This window comes from Ruditapes philippinarum, unplaced genomic scaffold (assembly GCF_026571515.1).
Source record: "Ruditapes philippinarum isolate M1 unplaced genomic scaffold, ASM2657151v2 ctg3598_1_1_1_1, whole genome shotgun sequence".
Classification (NCBI taxonomy): domain Eukaryota; kingdom Metazoa; phylum Mollusca; class Bivalvia; order Venerida; family Veneridae; genus Ruditapes; species Ruditapes philippinarum.
This window is the reverse complement of record NW_026862647.1, coordinates 48,065-70,995: the sequence shown is the minus strand read 5'-3', so window position 1 is coordinate 70,995 and position 22,931 is coordinate 48,065. Positions and strand designations below refer to the sequence as shown.

General features: G+C 32.1%; 1 protein-coding gene across 3 annotated transcripts; it reads left to right on the top strand.

The window, feature by feature from the left end:
- The first annotated feature begins 890 nt into the window (after positions 1-890).
- On the top strand, positions 891-22,108 carry LOC132719701 (tubulinyl-Tyr carboxypeptidase 2-like). Of its 3 annotated transcripts, none has more exons than XM_060703536.1 (11): positions 891-1,381; positions 3,891-3,982; positions 5,331-5,387; positions 5,761-5,835; positions 6,177-6,348; positions 6,637-6,682; positions 7,913-7,992; positions 8,275-8,358; positions 11,046-11,099; positions 14,242-14,384; positions 16,838-22,108. In XM_060703536.1, exons 1-11 carry the CDS (start codon positions 1,076-1,078, stop codon positions 16,914-16,916), a joined length of 1,188 nt encoding a protein of 395 aa, XP_060559519.1. In that variant the 5' UTR covers positions 891-1,075; the 3' UTR covers positions 16,917-22,108. The 3 variants fall into 3 exon arrangements, with proteins under 3 accessions (XP_060559519.1, XP_060559520.1, XP_060559521.1); XM_060703537.1 differs by lacking the exon at positions 11,046-11,099 and adding an exon at positions 9,012-9,062; XM_060703538.1 differs by lacking the exon at positions 11,046-11,099 and having other exon boundaries at positions 894-1,381; positions 16,838-22,107.
- Positions 22,109-22,931: the final 823 nt, after the last annotated feature.

The following is a 22,931-nucleotide window of genomic DNA, read 5'->3' as shown; positions in this document are numbered from 1 at the left end:
TTGCCTCCAAATAAATTTATTTTTGTACTTCATGATCTCAATGTTATATCAGGTATCAAAGTTTGCTTATGATATACAGAAACATTGATGTAAATAAATAAGGTATCAAATGTAGTTAGACTTGCATCTCCAGGAAAGGAGAAGAAACAAAATACAAAATGATTGTTATGCATATGTACATGAAATTGGGTACAACAAAATAAAAATCTGATAAAAATGTTAAATGTTGTGTTCCATTTATATATCCATTATCATTATTTTATTTGTTATTACTTTTAAAAAGCTCTTTCTTAAGTCAGTCTAAAGCCCTGTTATTGTCAGAATTGATGGTAAACATTAAGTTGTTAGTTGTCTTTAAGAAACTCCAAAGTTAAAAAGGTAAGAAGTCAAAATATATTGATGTGCCAAAGCTAGATTCTCATATGTTTTTGTATGTTTTCTTGGTGAGAATCTCGTTAGATATTGCCCATACACAAAATAGCACAATATCTCATCATGCCATACAATTAGTTGGACTCTATGGTAAGGTAATATTATTGGTTTTGAAATGTAAAACCTGAATACCTGACCAGAGCCATGCTCTGTGCCCATTGGATGTCTTTGCAACCCTCATACCCTCAGCTGTATACATAATATTTCCCTTTATTTTTGCTCAACCCTTATTATATATTGCAAATATTATTTTCAACAAGGCCTTAAATTCCAATGATTTTTTTTATTTCACAAGAAATTTTGTTCTAAATCTCCATACAAAAATAATGGTTTTAGGTCGTTAAAATGATGATGTCTTTTTTCTGTGTTGATTTAGAATGATAATAATCAAGCATAATTTGACAATCTGATCAGTACGGTGTTGTACGGATTTAGTACGATTAAAATTGAACAGGATTTATTCCCAGTCGTATGTCGTTTAATACTGATGCCGACTACTTTTCGATAGTAACAACCGAAATGTAAACAACAATTTCTGTTAAGTTCATTTAGTAATAATCATCCCCACCTGGTTTACATGTATGAAGTTTTAACAATGTACTAGTGTTGATCGTGAAAAGTGTAATTCTGTGGAAGATGGGCTATGTCGAAACAGCCGTTATGCGATTTTGGAACCCTCGTAAGAATTTCTGATTCTGACGAAGAGGAGGGTGGAAGAAGAAAAAGAAATATGAAACGACACGGAACTCATTCTTCCGATGGAAAATCTAGACCTTCTACGGTTAGCAAGGATGATCAAAAGGAGGAGAATGGTGTCTGGTTTTGGGTGAATAAGAATGGCTTCCCAATTGACGATATGACATGGGAACGAATGTGGGACCATGTTGCAAAGATTCACCCTGATGGTCATAAAATGGTCACATCTATAAGAGGTGGCAATCATGGACAGGTAGAGTCTAGTTGAATCTTACAATGTCATTCAGGACAGTATGTTATTATTTTAAAGCTAGCTAGATTGTTCATGTTCACGCAATTTAAACTATGTTATAAAAAACGAACTTTAAACCACAGGCACGAGTATCGGATTTGGGACATTGATAAAAAAACCTCTGTGTTCATCTTAAATGTGTCAGAAAAAAAAAGTGAAATATCTGCCCCCTTAAAAATATACTATTAAGTTAAGAGAAGACCTATACTCTGTCTTTCGATTGCTTTCTACGCCATTAGCAATCCGGTCAACTCGTCCCCTGGTCAACTCGTCCTCTGGTCAACTCGACACCTTTTTGGTCAACTCGTCCCCTACTTTTGGTCAACTCGTCCCTAATATGGTCAACTCGTCCCCTACTTTCGATCTCTGTCTTTAAAATGTCTTTAAATAATTCTTTTATGTAAAATATGTAAAATTAATCCTGAATTTGATTGATATCGAAATATTAATAAAATAATTACGTCTTTTTACGTTAAATTTTAATGATCTTTATCTAAGTGCACGTGCATAGCTTTGATGTCAAACTACAAAGACAGGTAAGTTTACAAACATTCAATTAATGTTTAATTAATCGGAGTTTAATGATAATTAAAACTAAAATTAGGTCCAACTCTTTTGATTTTTACCGCCTCCCTGAATGGATTAAAGACTGACGACAGATTAACAGAAATTAGAAGCGCTAAAACTTTATGTCGGTGCGTATTGATCTCATTATAGAAGGATCGTGTTAATTAAATGAAAGTGTGAAAGTGAAAGTAAATATATACATGTATGACATAATATTGACAAAAAAGACATACTTTAAGATATTTTATCTTTGCATATAAAACATGTTTTTATACATTAAATGTTATTGCTATTGATCGTCTTCGTGTTGTTTTTTTTCTGTATGTAATTTAATCAGAATTATGCATATATATCCTTATTATAAGATGAAACTCCAAATATTCGCATACAAAAAGCGTCAAAATATGTCCAATTCAGTAATTTTATAATATATTATTTTAACAGTCTATAATGATTTATAAACTATATGAAAAACAAGTAGTAATAAAATATAAGAGACGAGTTGGGGACGAGTTGACTAGAGGACGAGTTGTCCAGGGGACGAGTTGACCAAAAAGGTGACGAGTTGACCAGAGGACGAGTTGACCAGAGGACGAGTTGACTCTGAATCCGCCATTAGGCATCCTTGTGCGAAATGTTGCGGTTTTTTGCTTTTGGCCAATCAGAAGGTCCCTTACAAAATACCGAACAGCTGATTTACAATGGAGTAGGAAGGAATAGAAAGACTGTTGAGAGGTCTGAAACTTGAATTTCGGGTGTATCAGATGCTACTGACGGTTGTGAGTGGACCCATTCAATGTATCTAGTAATATTATTTAGTAAATTAAAGTGAGTTTGACGCATACTCGGCTTACAAACATGTATTAGTCTATATTTAAGTACCGAATTGTTGTGCCAATTTTTTGTCTACCTGGGAGTTTTAGCACGAATTTGCTTGTTTGCTGATAGGTATTTCATGAACAGGAAGAGCTACAGACTTGGGGTCAGTCTCATTATGAAGCAACAAATGTGAAATAGTGATAAAAGTTTTTTTTAAATAGTGATACAAGTTTTTGCTCGTAGACTCGAATCTGGAGTTTTTGGCCTTCTCTTAACTTATATTTTTTTTTTTAGTTTGGTTTATGACACAATTAAGCTGAACACAGAGGTTTTTTTATCAATGTCCCAGGTCAGATACTCGTGCCTGTGCTTTAAAGTAGTGTACTAGGTATTGTACTTATTTTATTTAACACATAAACCAATGCAAAGGAAACGCTAGTGTTAGTGTTACACTATGTGTGCGTCAATGCCTTGTTATTCACAGCAACTTCAGACTATTATAAAATCTCATTTTTTCCTAGGACTTTACCACTGGTACCACAAACCCCTTGCCATACCCCAGAGCAGTTCAGTGCACCCATAGCTTGCATTGAACATGTCTAACCATAGTTTTCCAGCCCTCCTGTTTTTTAAATTTTTGATATTTTTTATCCTCTTTAAAACAATTCTTTTTAACTTTGTGATTTTGACTGCAAACATGTCTACGTCCCCGCGAGGGGTTTGGCATTAATGGAAGATTCATGTACAATGTAGATAGGTAGATCAAAAATGACTCTTTTGTTACTGTGTAAATCATTATTCTTTTGTATATGTGATAAGTAGAATATTATACTCTTGTAGATTAAATACTTAATTTATCGTTGGATAAAACAATATGATTTTATTCAAAACATTTAGTAAATTTCAGTATTAAGTCTTCACTCATTTAATATCCTCTAATCTGAAAATGCTTTGTTCAGAGAATAAGGTGAGATTCTTGGAAATTAAACTTGCTTGTCTATGAAGGGCATCAAATATTTAGTGCATATGATAATGATATATAAACACCATGTAATAGTTCATTTTTTTATTTTATATATTGCAGGTAACAATTCCACAACCTCCAACTAGTTTTTCTCCTTCAGTCACTATTTATGAAAGATTAGAGAAGATCCAGAATTACATGAACACACTTCAGTATCCTTTAGTTTGAGATTTACTAAATTCTGTTTGTTGACTTAATTAGTTTGTTATATGATATTATTATATAATTTTTTTTATGAATTATATGTAAATTCTTTTGAAAAAGATTCAAAGTAACAAGTGAGCAAATTTTTCAGTCATTAGGCATGCCTTTGCCATAACAAATGACATTACAGATAAAGAAATGCCTACACTTCAGTCCCAATGTAAGGCTCTATGGAAGAAGTTAGAACTAGTCTAATAAGTAATAAGCCCTTCGTCTTGTCATTACAAGCCTCACAAGAATTAGAACTAGTAAGCTTTCTTGAATTCTCTTGGTGCCTACTAAAAGTTAAGAAAATGCTTTCAAATAACTTGGATGATATGGACTTAAAACTTCCAAAGATGGTCTGAAACATCACTGGTCCATCATCATCTTGTAAACACCATTCCCTCTACAGTCAGTCATCACAAAGTACATGTACTTCTAAAATAAACAATAATGGAATCAGAGGACAAACTTGATGTTGGGTTAAAACTTTAAAAAAAATAGTCAGTTGCCATTAATGGCAGCAATTCTGACTCAATCCTAGTATCTTCTAGTGTCCCCCCTTCCCCAAGGCTCAGTCTAAGGGCTCCTTTTGTGTTTTGCTTCCTTGAATGATTTCCCACAATGAACAATTCCATGTCATCTTGTTTGCAGATGATATCGTAATGTACATTGCTCTGACATATGCAAACTAAATGGTTACTCTCAAAATTGACCTTAATCAGTTAGAAAAAAGGGAGATGGAGTGGGCATTGAATTTAACCCCTCGATGTATCCATGCCACAAAAATGAAAAATCCTAACTCTTCTTGGATTCCAGTTAAAATTGGTAACCACAGCTAGGTGTGGATATTTCAGATAACCTTACATGGGAATTACCCCTATAAACCACACAATCCTGAGGCCATACAATTTCCTTAAAATTCTGTTTCAGATAAGTTGTTTTCTTTGCCCTTTTGTGAAAAATACTGTGTTATTCTCCAAAGATTAAGGGAAGGGCCCCTTCCCCTTCTTGTGAGAAAAAAGCCCTGACTAGATCTTAGGGCTGAGGTTATCCCCCCCCCCACCCCCCTCTTTTGCTACTCCATACCCAGATCAGTTCAGTGCAGCTATAATTAACATTGAACATGTCACACCCTAACTTTCCAGATGCCCGATGTTGGTAATTTTAAATTTTCTTCCTTTGTTCCCTTTTAAACATCTCCATTCAACCTACTTATGATTTTTGACATGAAAATCAATGAGTTTGACATTATTGGATGATAGATGTTTTTACAAATAAAACTATGTGTGTTATAACCTTAATCTATAACAGATACAATCATACTGGTACTCAGTTCTTTGAAATCAAGAAAAATAGACCATTGTCTGGGTAAGTAGATCTGTCCTTATTTTATATACATTGTTGGAAGGTATTTGAATAAAGAAAAAATACTTCAGGAGTATTTCATATCCTTATGTTTGTTAAGTACCCTTAATTGTGGAAAGTTTTACCAATATTATCATAATTATTTTATTATATACAAATATTGCTTATGATAGAAATGCTGGGTCAATATTGCCCTTTATATTTAAATTTTTTTTATTCAATATTATAATTAAACGTTATGATGGCGGCATGGCTGAGTGGTTTACATGTCAGACAAATTATCAAAGGATAGCTTGGGACAATCTGTAAGCTTATAGTTTTTATACACAAATTAAAATAAATTCTATACTAACTACCTGTCTATTATATTTTACAGATTGTTGGAAGTTGCAAAGGACATGATAAGAGAATCACTGCCAATCAAATGTCTTGAAGCTATTATTCTTGGAGTGTATCCTTTTAACAATTCAGATTTTGATAAACCAAGTTGAAAAGTTTGTACATTTGTCTCTTTTTAAATTTCTGTTATTTCTATCTGTTTTGTTTGTCATTTCATGTCTAACAATTATAATGGGCCTAAATGGTACTTCATATAGATCTTAATGTATAATATTCATTAGCCTTTTTAAAAACAAAATAAAAGGAACACACAAAAAACGAAAATAAGTCTTGACAGTACAGTGATTGAACATCTTTGTTGTGTTGAAATCATTTATTACATAACAGAAATCTAGTGTACATTGTACAACCATTTCCAAATTTATTACATTGTAATCTTTAACATATACAAAGATTCCTGACAAATGGCTTTATGGGGATGGAAAGATTTGCAATTAGTTTTAAGACACAGTTTAATGGTAATACTCATCGTCATGTTGTATTAGGAGTGTATCACGCTGGACGTTACGGGGCACTAGGTATGTCTCGTAGGGATGATCTCATGTATAAACCTTTAATCTTCAAGGTATGTTCTTCAGTTCTTCTTTAATCTATTACAAGAATAGATATATTGCTATTTTAGATGTAGATTATATGTATTTGCTCTAATATTTTTGCCTGTTTTGTTTTCAGTATTCTAATTTTTTTAAATGAATCATAATGTACCTTTTGTGTTTGCAGAATAATTTACTGAAACATATAATATTGAAAATATTTCTATTATTTTATAACTGTTTTCATTTTGTCTTTGACTTATACACATTAAATTAGTTTACAAATAATACATATTCAACATACAATTTGATGTTTTCAGTCATTGTCAGAGCTGGTCTTAGATTATGAAAGAGCTTATAAGAAATGTAAGTAGAAATTAAATTTCAAGTAATGATAATAATATTATCATTAACCATTATAACAATCAATTTGCTGGAACCATAATTGATTATTCTTTGCTGTCATGATAGGTCAAGGCCAGCTTGCATGTCCGTGCAGTCTGACTAGGTTCAATACTGTTGGTAGCTCAGTTTTCATATTTTGATTTTAAAATCCCTAAAACTTCAAATAGACTGTTCCATATTTCAAAGTTGGGCAGAACCATTCCTCAAATTCAGCAGGTTAAAGGTTCATTGTGTTGAGCTGTTATTACATGGTTTCCTTAGTCATGCATATTTAAAAATGTGCTACAGTGATGCATGTTCACCTGATTGTTGAATAATGCATGTTTTCTTTTTGGTTTCTGTATACCTGCCTGAGCAGTTTTTATTCAAGAATTAAAGCAGCATATTTCCAGAGTTATGATAATTAAAAATTGTTCTATTTAGGAAAATTTTAGTTTATACAGAATTTATTTTAGTTCAATTGTGTTGGAAACTTATTTAAACCCTTTTGAGCCAGTTCCTGGAACCAACCAGTACTTTGTAATGAATGTAAAGTTTCTTGCTCAAGGAAACAACGTGTGGCCAGCGGCCAGCAATCCTTAGATTAATAACCAGATGCGTTAACCACTCAGCCATGCCTCCACTACAAAACTTTGTTATTGTTACAATAAAGAGATTTAAGCTGATCTATGACATTCCTTGTTCAATGTTCCTTTAGTGTAATAAAATATGCAGGAGGGGCCATTACAGTTATCCCATTAGTAACAGAATAGAAATATGCTATTAAAAATTGTGAATATTATTGCCCTGATAATGATTCAATAAGGGATATTTTACACAAAAATTTCTTATTTGGTTTTTCGAATATTTATACAGTTCCTGTTTTCTTCTGTTTAAAATTGACTAACTTTTCAAAGCATTTTAGCTGTAAGACATTAATAGCTATTTCTTCACTTAATTTATATATAAAGTAGCTATAAATAGCTCCCACTATGGTAATAAAAGTGATAATGTTATAATAAAGTTAAAAATTACATAGATAATATTATATACAGTCCATTAGCAGGAAAAAAACACAAAGACCGCTGCAGTGTAGTGGTTAGCAATCCAGAGACCTGTGGTTCGGGTCCTGGTAGTGGAGTGCCAATTTTTTCATGTGTAGATATATATCACTTATCATAGCTGTAAGCACTAAATAACTTGTATTTATAGACTGGCATGATGTTAAGAAAATCAAGATTGGTCTTCCTATATCACATGATCCACATAGTTATGAGTTTATTAATTGGAAGGTAAGACCTTTTTTGTTACACATAAACATTTTGTTTTTAAAGCCAAAGCCCTGTGACAGGACACTCTTGTTGGCTCTGTGGGAATTGCATTAGGGTTGCAGATCTTATACTTTATTAACGGCATTGCAATCAAGGAAATTTTCTTTGCCTTATATTATTTTTTCAAATACTGAAAATTTGATATATCTTAGTACATATATAATAATAAGTAATAGCAGAATCTTTCAAATAGATTAGCCCAGGTAATAGTTATAGTGAATATTTTTCTCTTCTTTTTTTCAGTCTTTGACCTTGACCCGTAATCGTCTTACACAACAAGAGCTCATCAAAGAGATAGATACTCATGCTAAGGAGATCAGAACAAAGGTATACTAACTTAGTTCAGTATTCTGAAATATATAATTATAATATTAAACATTCAAAATGTAACAGAAGCCAAAGTAATTAATACGGACAAAATGTCTTTTATTTTTTGTCAAGCTTAGAAATAAAGATAACTAGTGGCCCAAGAAGAAGTTAAATGAGTATTTTCTTATGAGGCTTTTTATTTATGTTTTTTTAGAATTTAGTATTTTGAAGGAAATGTATTCTTGCCAAAGACATTTTGTCATGCCCAAGACCAATGTCCATACGATCAATGTCACACCAGGATATGAAAGGTTTAAAACACAGATTTCTTGACCAAATACTAGTAATAAGTATATGCAGCAGTGTGTGATGCCTTTTAACCACTCCAAATCCATCTTGCAAAACAGGTTAAATTTTTAGGACAGATTTTTTTGTTTGTACAAGCAATATCTAGATAGCATATTGTCAAATTGGACAGCCTTGTGTCTATTAGAAGGTCAGTGTCTTTGTTGAAAAAAAAAAAACAAAAACAAACTGATACCCTCTTTATCCTGAAAACATGTTGTAAAATCTGTTGATCACTTAAATAAGGGTATGAATTAACAATGTAAGAGAAAGGAATACTCTGTGTGAAAAAGTGTTATAATTGTATATGAATTTATTACCTGTAGGGTAAATTATGCTGGAGTTTTCGTACAGGGCCTCTACTTTTCCTTCGTAAGGTATATACTGCACATTATAATGGTTTATAGGGATTAAAGTCATATTGCTGTTATAGGTCTTAGCATTGTTGCAGTTTTTATGCATTTATTAGAAGCACTAATGCACATTTTATGGACTTGCAGTTTAAAAGCTGTTCCAATTTCTTTATTAACTGTATAACACCACACTTTCATTTTCATCTTAAAGTTGTTTTTCTTTTCTTTTTTTAAATGCAAGTGTATATAGACACAATTTAATTCATAGTATTTGCAACTCTTATTACATGTTTTGCATGTTGGTTATATTCATTGTAATTATTAAGCAAATATATGGTACAGTGTACAACTTAGATAAATTTTAAAGCAGGACTCTTGATGAAGTGTTTAAAAAAAAGGAAATAAGCACTGGTTCTTTTAACAAAAAAAATGATAAAAGAATCCAAGGAAGTCTCTGTAAAAGAGTACAGATATATGTACATGTAGTTTATTGTGCCTGAAAAAAAAAATGCAGTAAATTTATTAAAGTTTTTTTTGAGGATTTTTCTTTCGTGTAACTCTTAAATTGATAAATATTATTTAGAAATCACACATATTGAGTAGTCATTTTATTAAATACCCAATAGCCGGAGGGATAATTTTGCTCATATGACCTTTTGTTCTTCATGGAAGTTCTTTTATGTTTTTTTTATCACAACATGTTTTTTTTTCTTACTTTGTTTAATAGTTGTAATTTAACCTATTTGGACCAGTCATCATATGATACAAGATATTTAGGATTGGAGTTTCATGCAGTGAAGAACATTAAATCACAAAAGTTTTTTACTGGTAATTAGAATACTCTAGACAAATCTGTTTTCTGAAATAAAAAACAGAGCCTATTTTATGCTACTCGGTACTATAAGCCCATATATTTCTTAACTTTTTTTCTCTAATTATGAAAAATAAGTGAAGCAAAAAGCACTTTGTGAACCAGATTCTGGATAATATCAAACTATTTTATTAGTTTACATTGTATTCTTGCATTTCACTTTGATAAACTGCTCAAATTGAAATAGCCATTTTAACCATAGGGAATAAAATTACAAAATTCCTAAATGCATTAAGGAATTTTATTATAAATGGCTCAAATGTTCACCATTATGAGACAAGAGTGATTTGCAAAAAAATCAGGTCCCTGTGACCTAGGTCAAGGTCACACATAGAGGTCATAGGCCAGATAAAAATATGAAAATGCATCTATGAACAACTTTGTTATCTTGAATTGAGGAATAATATCTTAAACGTTCACAATCACTGGACAGAGTATTGCCAGCAAAATTCAGATCAAATATATGCAAGTTCAAGGTCACCAGAAATTATTAAATGTAAAGATTTCTGTCCAAAGCTAACTTCTACATGGTTAGGGGATTTAATATTATTTGACACAAATGTTCACCATCATGTACATTAGGTCAAAGGTCAAGGTCAGATTGCAAGTATATAATTTGGCACAAATATTTAATAAAGTGAAGCAAAGAGTTGTGTGCCTAATTCAGGTCATTGTGGCCAAGGTCACATGCAGAGGTGCAAGGTCAGATGATTTTTTTTTTTTGAAAATTGACTATTTAGGCAGGGATTTCATCATGTTATTGTTATTAGCATATTTTGTGACAATAGCACACTTGTTTGATATGTCATTCTCTTTAAGTGTAATGTAAGGTAATATACAATTCTAGAAAGAAAAACAAATGTTTGGGATTGAAAGTTGCAATTGTTTTAGTAAATCTCAGTAGGTAAAACTAATTTCTATAATTCTACATCTGTGTGAAAGTAAATAACCAACAAGGGATCTTTTTTTGTGGATTTTTAAAAGAAATTTATTTGTTTTGACTTGACTACACAGACAATTTTTTTTTTAATTGGAATGCACTACAGATCATCATTGCTTCCAGTACTCCGCAAGTTTTTTTTACTTCAGTTGTAATTTCACAATCTTTTTGTTTAATAACAACAAATTTTTGTCAGGGACTTCATAGAGACTTTGAGTCACCTACATGTTTGTACTCTTCAAGAAAAAAGGTAAAAAAACTGCTACATGTATATAAGACTGGGAGCAGATTTTAACCAAAGCTTGACAACTAACTGAAGGCTTTAGGCTTACTATAATATCAGGCTCTTAAACCAAATTAATTTGCTCCAATTTTAGCTCATCATAATAATGTACGATATATAAATTTTGATGTGACCGACATAGGATTAGTATGGTTTTTGTAATCTTATTTGCTAGAATATGAAATAAAGCACTGTACATAATGTATTTTGAACACTAACATTTGTATGATGAAAAAGATGTTTGTGAATGGTACTAAAGTAGAATTTGGTTATATATTTGATTGACTAAGGTATTGTAATACCTTTGATGGACATAAAACAATTCACTCAACTAACAAAAAGGAAGCCAAAAATAAGATGGGCCAATTCTTTTAGTAGTGTAGATAAAGGCAGGCATTTGTTAACCTTTTTGTTATTTTTTTCCTCTTTCTGTATTGCCAGCTTCAGAATAGCAGTGATATATAGAGGTATCACCAAAGATATCTGGTGCAAGGTCATTCAAACAAAATCAGTACCAAGTCTAGTTGTGCATATTGTCATCATTATTCCAGTTCAATGATTTTTGTCAGAGTTATGGCCCTTTAATGATTTTATTTCTTAAATTTGTCCGGACTTTCCCTTATACTTCTAATGAAATTTAATTGAAATATTACAGGATTGATCGATACCTCAAGTTCTTGCACATATCTAATGGGTTTTCCAGTTGAACAATTTTTAGCTGACTTTGCCCATAAATAAAAAAGTTGTTGTGGCCCATTTATGATTTATGTGTTGCCTTCTGTATTGTAGCTATGACATGCCACAAATTAGCTACAAAGTAGCCATGACATATAGGGAACAAACTGTCCAATCGCCCCTCAGTACAACTGCTCAATCTGTGCTATCTGTGAATAGGTCCTGTTTGAAATGGAAATTAAACAGCAGTATTTTGATAACTTGATTAATTAAGTAATTTCATACTGGTGTATAAAATGCTACATGTATCTTTGCAATTTCTGCCCATGTTCTTACATGTATATTTATTTTGTTACATATATCTGTGTGTTTATATGTAAATTTATTTTTATTTTCAAAACTTATTGAATTTTAAATCCAAGGATCGGGCAAATTAGAAATTTCTCCCTGACAATTGATCTGGAACATTGAGTCTCTTAACTAGGAAATGGAATAAGTTAATTTAGACACAATGTGTTAAAATTGGCATAAAAACAGAAAATCAAACACAAACAAAACATGTGAAAATTATTTGACATAAGCTAGTTAGTTTCATTTCATATTGATACTGTCTGTATTCAATTATTATAATTTAGTATATTTTTAATGTGCAAAGCGTTTTACAGGGTTTTATTTTTAATAAATAAGGAGCTAAGAGTCAGACTATCATGCATTTTTGTGCATTCTGACTATACTTTAAACTGTTGATTTGTGAGACAGACCTTTAGCTCTTCTTTTTTGAAGTAAAATTGAGCTATTATGATCACTGCGGCGGCCTTTAACATTTTTCTTAAAACTTAAATATAGCCTATTATTCAACCATTTTAAAATTTATCAACATGAAACTTTGAATTCTTGCTTATCATGACAAAGTGCAGACGTTAGACAAGGGGCATAATTCTGAAAGCAATATTTTTGGGGTTATGTCCCTTTTTAACTAAGATTTTTTTTTAGTGTTAACACTGCATGCGGTGCTCTTGTTGTATTTTGATACTGAATTCCCATGCACTACTATTTGAGTATTCCAAAAATTCAAAGCAGGAGAACTCCATTATACAAATTCAGTGAAGTAAGGGTTAAGTGAAAATTAAACATCTCATAGATAAGATCAAGTATACATAATTATTTTTCAAAGAATTTTAAATATAAACATTTTGATTGAATAAGAGATACGTTATTTTAGGATGCAATTATAATGCAGATTAAACAAGTGTTTTACCTATGCAATGTAAACATTGGTTATTTCTTTTTATATGCATGTTCTACCTCTGTCTGCTGCAATAAAATATTGATGTGTTGTTTGCCTGTACTGAGACTAATGGGTTTTCGAATTATTAACAATAAAACTTCAAAAGAGATATTTGACATGAGTAAAACCAGACAAAACTATGTGATAAACATATAGATGTAGCATACACTTTCTCCCACTCCTATCATAACATAGCATGCAACTGAGATACAGATATACAGTCTGCTGGCATAATAGTTTAAGCAATTCAGTTCGTATCAGTAATTTTCCGGAAATTATATATATTATATTATATTAACTGATATTCAAATAGAATATCTAACATTGAATATTGAACTAGATTTGAAAAAAAAAAGAATAGGATTCAGTGACCTTGCACTATAAGATTGAATGAAGCATGTTGAACAGAATGGTTTTAATTCGACCTGTTTTAATGTAAACATTAAGTGCTGCACATAAGTACAGAATAATATTAAAGCTGACAGAGATAGTAGACATGAAAAGAGATAATCCATAATTCTTGTTTCAAGTTTTCATCCATAATACACATTGTCTTACCGGGTCACGCAATCGCCAATGAAAAAAAAAATTGAGTATTTTTCTTTGTTGTTTCTTTTTTTGTTTTATTTACATGTATTTGTTCTTGTTGTTTTTTTTCTATCACAGGAAGCTCCTTGATGTTGTGATAATATCGAACATGTTTAAGGTTAATTCAAACTTTTTTTTTTATTAATGGCATTGCATTTATCATGCCCCTTCTGGCTGAAGGATTACAGTGAATGGTTGAGGCATAAGAATTAGAGCCACCGTTTATCCCTGTGTAATCGCGACTAAATGAGTTTGAATAACTGGAGTCTATGCATATCTAGCTCCAGAAGGTGAGGTGGATTTGACCCCTGGTGTTGGTTTGAAGTTTGTGACGACCGAGGTTAGCCAAAATCATCTTTTCTGTTTTGGCGCCATGTGACCTATACTGTGTTGGTGTGCTGTAAAAGCAAACAAACAAACATATACACAACATCTATATATTTAATCAAGTAATCTGTAAACAAATGAATTTTCTATCATGCTACAATACATAAGCACATGTATATGAAAATCTTTCAAGATGTTTTGGATTTGCTTTAATGTTTTGATTGTTTTTAGTCACGATCCTGGTCAGTTCCACAGACAAGTTCCCCACGGAAGTCACATTCATTTATAGATGTAAACAGGACTAGAGCTTCCAAATCTACTGGCGTCCAATCACCACAGTCAAGTTATGGACAGGCTATCAAACTATATCAAGGGTATAAAAATTATTTTGTGCAGTTTTTGTGCATGTGATAACTTAAATGACCATAAATTGTGAATTATAAACCTGACTTGTGCCCAAAATGTTGAGTAATCATGATTAAAAAAAACATTGTAAAAGAAGATCTGTGACACCAGTATATTGCCAGACACAGCTATCCTGATGCCAGCCCCCATTGCTCAGTCGGTTAGAGCGCAAGACTTGTAATCTCAACATTGTGGGTTCGATTCCTGGGCTTGCCAACTAAAATTACTATTCAATCTTTTGGAAGAGACTTTACATTGAGGATGTCTATAAGTACCTAAACACTTGGCTTTGGCACACTGAAGAAAAAGGAGTAACTTGTGGAATTAGGGCATTTTTATGCCCCCGCCATATAATTTGGCATATGGATATATCATGAGAAAATACAAGTCAAGTTCGAATTTGGTCATGGTTTTATGATTTTTGGCAGAGTTATGCCCCTTTTACTATGAAAATAATATGAAATTTTTCAGTTTCCGTTCATTATCTCTTCAATGGTATTACACATTCAACTCAAACTTGACATATGGATATGTCATGAGAAAATACAGGCCAAGTTCGAATTTGGTCATGGTTTGATGATTCTTGGCAGAGTTATGCCCCTTTTACTTTGAAAATAATATGAAATTTTCAGTTTCCGTTCATTATCTCCCCAACGGTATTACACATTCAACTCAAATTTGACATATGGATATGTCAAAGGAATGCACAGGTCAAGATCAAATTTGGTCATGGTTCAATGATTTTTGGCAGAGTTATGCCCCTTTTACTTTGAAAATAATATGAAATTTTCAGTTTCCCTTCATTATCTCCCCAACAGTATTACACATTCAACTCAAATTTGACATATGGATAAGTTAAAGAAATGTGCAGGCCAAGTTTGAATTTGGTTCACGGTTCAATGATTTTTTGCAGAGTAATGTCCCTTTCACTTTGAAAATAATATGAAATTTTCAGTTTCTGTTCATTATCTCCGGAACAGTGTTACATATTCAACTCAAATTTGACGTATGAATATTTCAAAGAAATGAGCAGGTTAAGTTCGAATTTGTTCATGGTTCGATGATTTTTGGCAGAGTTATGTCCCTTTCACTTTGAAAATAATACGAAATTTTCAGTTTCCGTTCATTATCTCCTCTAGGGTATTACACATTCAACTCAAATTTGACATATGGGTACACCAAAGAAATACGCAGGTCAAGTTCAAATTTTGTCATGGTTTGATGATTTTTGGCAGAGTTATGCCCCTTTAACTTTGAAAAAACGGAAATTTTCAGTTCCCATTCATTATCTCCCCAACAGTTGTACATATTCAATTCAAATTAAAGATATGGATATGTCATAAGAATGCATTGGTCAATTTCCAATTTGGTCATGGTTTGATGATAGCTGACAGAGTTATCTCTCTTGAACTTAGAAAAAAATCAGAAATTTTAAGTTTCAGTTCATTATCTCCCCAGTGGTTGTACACATTCAACTCAAATTTGACATATAGATACATCTTAGGAATAAGCAGTTCAAGTTTGGTCGTTGTTCAATGATTTTGGACAAAGTTATCTCCCTTGAATGTTGGAAAAATTTTGAATTTTCAGTTTCAGCACTCATACTTTTGTGGAAATGTATGTAGCCATTAATTTGGCTAGAAATATGCAATATGCAATTTACAGAAGGTTAACACTGAATAGTTTCAGTGCCTTGAACTTTGTTTAAAAATGGTTTGTGTTAACATTGAATAGTTTTAAGGGCTTTGAACTTAAAATGAAAAAAATAATTTGTGCAAACAAATTTGAAACTAAATTATTATAACATCTAAATTTTGGCTGCATGCAGGGGCATCGGTGGCGTGACGACACATTTCTAATTCTGTATCTATGTCTTGCACTATCCTCAAAAAATCTAAAATGATTAATACTCTTCTGGAGGACTAGCCCATTTTGACAACTGGTGGCGACTATATATAAACTCAAAAAATACCGGGTACACACCACCCAAAAAGCTAAATTCCCCTTTGGGCCCCCTTTACTTTTGAAAACCCTTTTATACCTGTTAGCTCCTTGATGTTGAAATCCTTTACACTATTTGTCGTCAGTTGTTTTTATACATACCGATATATAGCTTTTATACATAGTTAGCAAAGTAAAAGTGAAGAAACTAAAGCTTTAATAAGATTTCTTTTTCATTATGATTATGTACTACAAGATAAAGCGAAAAGATCTCATTAAAGATATTACAATACAATTATATTATATTATATAACATAATTATTATTTGTTGTCACACATTCAGATGATATTTACCTGTTTTAAAAGACAACAGGCCTTGTTTAAAGATTTTCATGGCTTTTTTCTGGTAAAAATCTTAATACTTTGATAATGTATATTATTATCATACATATATTATATTTCTACCTATCTGTTTATTAAGGGCAACAGCAAAGGAAGTAATGAGTGCTGGGAAAAAGAAGGAACAACCAGACATCTCAGAATACCAGATTCGAATTTAACTTTTGAAATGTTCTCGCAATTCTCACATCAGAATTATGATCTCAGAATTATCATCCTGTTTTTATGACATCTTTATATGTGAAGACTGTATAGAGATTATACAACACAAGTGCCAATGTTTTGTAGGTTAGCTGAAATATTTATATGTTAAAATATAGGGTAACATGTGTGTGAGAGAATGACAATCTGACATGAAAGAAAGTGACCAAGCACTTTTATATACATGTACTATCTGAGAAATTGATGAGTGATGAATTAATTCTATGTGGAATAAGTTTATTTATACTGTGATACTGATTCATGTGATTTTTGTAAAAAAAAGTATTATTTATAAAAAGTAAATGGATTTGAAGCTTAGAATGTTTGAGGGAAAAAAAACCTTAAGATATCATGCTGAGAGGGTAGGGGGGAGTGTTGTTTGGGGTCATTCAGTTCATAGTGTGTGGTTATGACATGTGATGATATCTAGTCATCAACTTGATGAGAATCATTTGACTGTGATATACCAGTATATATGTGCTGATTTTATTTGTATACAAAATAACTTTATATTTTCTCTGAATAATATAAGTTTTTGTTTTTTATTTATTTTTATATACATTGTACTAATATTGGATTAATGCTTCGAAAATTATTTTCATTTATATATAGCTGTTGGTGTTGTTGTTACAGGCATAACACGTTTTATGTGTTATGCTTATAGCTTACTTGCTGTGTCATATTTATTATAAATATTCATATTTTAAATTTTTATCACATGCTCATTTGATAGGGGACCAAGTAAAGTATGTGGATAGATGTTAGTTGGTTATTAATCCCTTGATAATAGTTCAGTAACTCAAACCTGTTTGATGTACAATAACCATGGAAATTACCTTTTCTGGAGTAATAGATCAAAGGCCATTGTCACAGCAGCCTTAAAATCAAATAATAAGAGTAATTAAATACTATACTGGGCAGGAACCAGTTTACGGACAGAATTCGAGTTTTTTTAATTGTCTATTTTTAAATAATAAACATGCATTTATAAAACTAACATACCAAAAACCTGAGCTCTAACACAATTAATACTGCCTGGTGACGTAAGCAATGTACAAACTGAAGGGTTAAATTAGGTCATCAATAGTGTAAATTGTTCACTCTTGCAGAACCAGTTTCCGGACATATATTAAGCTGCTATTCATATCTGTTTTAACTGATAATTATTCTAATATAACAAAAAATTTCTTCTCACATATTAGCTTTCTTATATAATTAAGCTGATTTACTGAAAAATGTTTATGATAGGAAAAATAACGATCAGGTGATGGGTCTCGGAATGACTGAAAAGTGAAACGGATATTTTTGTGTGTACGGCAGCAACGAAGTGCGAAAGTGGAGTAAACCTAGCTAAACACCATTTTCCGATACGTTACAGATTTAGCTATTGGGAATTACACCCAATGAACTTCGAATGAAGTACATTGTGCATTAATTGCTACCCCAAATTATATCCCAAAATAAACAAAATATTGCGCATGCGCAGAACCAATTACATGCCCCAAAGGGATATAAGGCTGTTTTTAAAACACAGGTAAGATATCCTCACGAAATTTTAATGATGTATCAACTTGGAAGGAAGTTTATTTTCTCAAACAATCAAACCAAGCATCTTCATGACATATAATACCGATCGTCATCGATAAAGCCAAAATTAAGCCGTTATAATACTTGTCCGGAAACTGGTATTGTCCGGAAACTGGTTCCTGCCCAGTATAGTTTTTAAAATTTTACACTTTCTTTTCTAAACAATCAGCATGATACAGGATGACAGATATAAGTCTGTTTTGTTGCTCAACATGGTTTCTTAGACTTTAAAATTAAATGCCCAACATGACTTGAATTTAAAGGGTTGAATATTTTACCAGGTTATTCTTTACTACCTGCACCAATCCCACACTCACAGGCTGTTTTGAGGATCCTACTTATTTTATAAATGTTTACAAATGCTTTGTTTTGAAATTGTGTATTTGATGAAATTTTACATAATGATTGTAGAATAGGGCAATTTGATTTACATTTTTAGCTCATCTGTTCAAAGAAAATGCTGATCTATTATGATCGCTGACTTGTCAACATTGTTGTCATGTTGTCACGTGCAAAAACCTGGAATGCTTGCTTATCATGACAACACGCATTAAGAATACTAGTCTTTAATCTGAAAGCTTTATATTTGGAGATATGCCCGTTTTTTACATAGAATTTTGTCAGAAATTGCTTAATAAGTATAATGGTTTTAAAACTATGAAAGCTGTCAACTTGGAATTCTGTTTTATGATTACAAAGCATAGTTGTAACAAAAGGGACTTTTACTTAGAGATATATTTGTGGAGTTATGCCCCTTTGTAGCTTAGAATGTTTATAAAAATTGGTAATTAATTAATTAATGATAATGGTTTCCCATATCAGGTGAGAATTGACACTACATGCAGTGCTCTTGTTGTAAATGCTTATTTCAAGAGAATTATTTATCAATGTTATTGATAAAAGCTTATTGCCTATTTAAAGTTCTATACATGTATTATGCTCAAATTTGATATTTACAAAACCTTATAATTAACTTACAGTCTCCTTTTTAAATGGAAAATAAACATCTTGTTTAGAACTTACAGATAGGTATGTTACATCATCCATCACAAAACTTGTCTAGACTACTCCTGTGATTGTTTTTAAGAAAGGACCACACTAACTAGGCAAGTAATAGGAAATACAGCTTCCCAAACATAGTATGCACACTCTTTATCATATTAGACATATGAAATAAGAATTTCCTAGAATTCAATGAATTTCTGCAATAAAAGTATTTCACCCAAAGATGAACATAGTATATATCTTTAACCTATCTTTTTTTTTTAGCTCACCTGAGCATGCTCAGGGTGAGCTTTTAGGATCGATGATTGTCCGTCGTCCGTCCGTCGTCCGTCCGTTCACATTTTGTTGTCAACACTCTAGCGGTCGCATTTTTGCCTCAATCATCATCAAACTTGGTCAGGATGCTTATCTAGTTGATAGCTCGGATGAGTTCGAACATGGGTCATCTCGGATGAAAAACTAGGTCACAAGAGCTAAAAATAGAAAAACCTTGTTAACACTCTAGAGGTCACATTTTTGCCTCAATCATCATCAAACTTGGTCAGGATGTTTGTCTAGGTGATAGCTCGGATGAGTTCGAACATGGGTCATCTCGGATGAAAAAGTAGGTCACCGGAGCTAAAAATAGAAAAACCTTGTTAACACTCCAGCGGTCACATTTTTGCCTCAATCATCATCAAACTTGGTCAGGATGCTTATCTAGTTGATAGCTAGGATGAGTTCGAACATGGGTCATCTCGGATGAAAAACTAGGTCACAAGAGCTAAAAATAGAAAAACCTTGTTAACACTCTAGAGGTCACATTTTTGCCTCAATCATCATCAAACTTGGTCAGGATGTTTGTCTAGGTGATAGCTTGAATGAGTTCGAACATGGGTCATCTCGGATGAAAAAGTAGGTCACCGGAGCTAAAAATAGAAAAACCTTGTTAACACTCTAGCGGTCACATTTTGGCATCAATCATCATCAAACTTGGTCAGGAAGCTTGTCTAGGTGATAGCTCGGATGAGTTCGAACATGGGTCATCTCTGATGAAAAAGTAGGTCACTGGAGCTAAAAATAGAAAAACCTTGTTAACACTCCAGCGGTCACATTTTTGCATCAATCATCATCAAACTTGGTCAGGTTGCTTGTCTAGGTGATAGCTTGAATGAGTTCGAACATGGGTCATCTCGGATGAAAAAGTAGGTCACAAGAGCTAAAAATAGAAAAACTTTGTTAACACACTAGCGGTCACATTTTTGCCTCAATCATCATCAAACTTGGTCAGGATGCTTGTCTAGGTGATAGCTTGCATGAGTTCGAACATGGGTCATCTCAGATGAAAAACTAGGTCACCGGAGCTAAAAATAGAAAAACCTTGTTAACACTCCAGCGGTCACATTTTTGCCTCAATCATCATAAAACTTAATCAGGATGCTTATCTATTTGATAGCTCGGATGAGTTCGAACATTTGTCATCTCGGATGAAAAACTAGGTCACAAGAGCTAAAAATAGAAAAACCTTGTTAACACTCTAGCGGTCACAATTTTGCCTTAATCATCATCAAACTTGGTCAGGATGTTTGTCTAGTTGATAGCTTGGATGAGTTCGAACATTGGTCATCTCGGATGAAAAACTAGGTCACAGGAGCTAAAAATAGAAAAATCTTGTTAACACTCTAGTGGCCACTGTTTTGATCCAAATATCCTGTAAATTGGTCTGAAAGTTTGTTTTGATGATTTCTAAGTCAAGTTCGAACATGGGTCATCTTGGATGAAAAACTAGGTCACACCGCCCAAATATTGAAAAACCTTGTTAACATTCTAGTGGTCACATTTTCGACTCAATTATCATCAAACTTGGTCAGGATGCTTGTCTAAGTAATTGCTCGGATGAGTTGGAAATCGCATGTGAAACTAGGTCACCGGAGCTAAAAATAGAAAAATCTTGTTAACACTCTAGTTGCTACTGTTTTGATCCAAGTATCCTGGAAATTGGTCTGAAAGTTTGTTTTGATGATTTCTAGGTCAAGTTTGAATATTGGTCACCTGGGTAAAAAACTAGGTCACACTGCTCAAATATGGATAATCCTTGTTAACACTGTAGTGGTCACATTTTTGGCTCACCTGTCATGAGACTTGGTCAGAATGCTTGTCTAGGTAATTGTTTGGATGAGTTTGTTGGGTCAGGTGAGTGATCTAGGGCCATCATGGCCCTCTTGTTTAGTCAAATGATGCGTCTTTTAACCTTTATTTTAATGGCAGTCTGTTCTTTGTTATTTTGATAGATAATTGATATATAAATGATTGTGTTAATTGAATTATTTCAATATCGAGTATTGTTCTAATTAATTTGACTGCAAGTAAAGATACTGAAAAAATAGCCATTATAGGAAAACAATATTGAGTATTGAAAGATTGAAGATTTCTTGTGATAAATTTTAGAATATCTATACATTGTTGTGTTGTTTTTCTTTTATCACTATAATTTTTTAAAAGTATATAATATATTTGCAACATATATATTTTGTTGTTGTTGTAATTGTAGTAGTATTGCTATGGAAAAAAATAAAATTTATGTTTCTAAAACTTAGTTATTGTGCTTTATTATATTTCTTGATGAAAAGAGAGGAAATGATCTTGAATTTGGAAATATGGTTGGAGTATTTGTTGTTGTTGTTTTTTTTTAAGAGAATATCAAATTACATAAAAAAAAGAGAGAGAAATTTTTAATATAGTTGAAAGATGTTTGTTTTATGATACATTTCTTTTTTACAAACACAAAGATTTTCTATTTATTATAAAATTACACTGGTCCAGGTGAGTTAACAAATTTTAAAAAAATAATAAAAAATGTAAAATTAGCAAAACATTATGTACGTGTATTATGAGAGTCTACCTGGAGAGCATTGGATTCATAATCCTGATGTTGGCTCAGTCCTTAGGAGAGAAAGAAGTTGATATTGCTAGATAGCTAGTTATCCAGGAACTTTGGTTAGGTTGACCAACAAACGAGATATTTCCAATAGAGGTGTTAAAATCAACTTTAAAACATATTAAACAAAAGAAATATAAGTGTAAAAGATGTACAGAATCTGCTGTAAACCTTTCTAATGTTTCTTTGTGTAAAACATGAAGGAATTCACTGTTTATATCATGACAATTCTACCTGTTAATGGCTATTTTTTGTATATTTCATGGTCATGGTAAGATTTCTGAGGTTAAAAATTCTTTTTCTTTTCCTCATGGAACCTTCATAATTATATTGACTGATATTTAATGTATTTGATTAGCACTTATTTGCATGGACATGGTTTTTTTTAATGTGGTTTGAAGCGTACATGGTCAATGTCAAAGAGGCAAAAAAATTGATTTCTTTCTTCTAATAGTTAGGTAATGTT

Coding starts and splice junctions, on each gene's coding strand:
- LOC132719701 (XM_060703536.1), top strand. CDS start 1,076: ATGTCGAAACAGCCGTTATGCGATTTTGGAACCCTCGTAAGAATTTCT. Junction 6,683..7,912: donor TGAAAGAGCTTATAAGAAAT/GTAAGTAGAAAT, acceptor TTGTATTTATAG/ACTGGCATGATGTTAAGAAA. Junction 8,359..11,045: donor CTAAGGAGATCAGAACAAAG/GTATACTAACTT, acceptor AATTTTTGTCAG/GGACTTCATAGAGACTTTGA.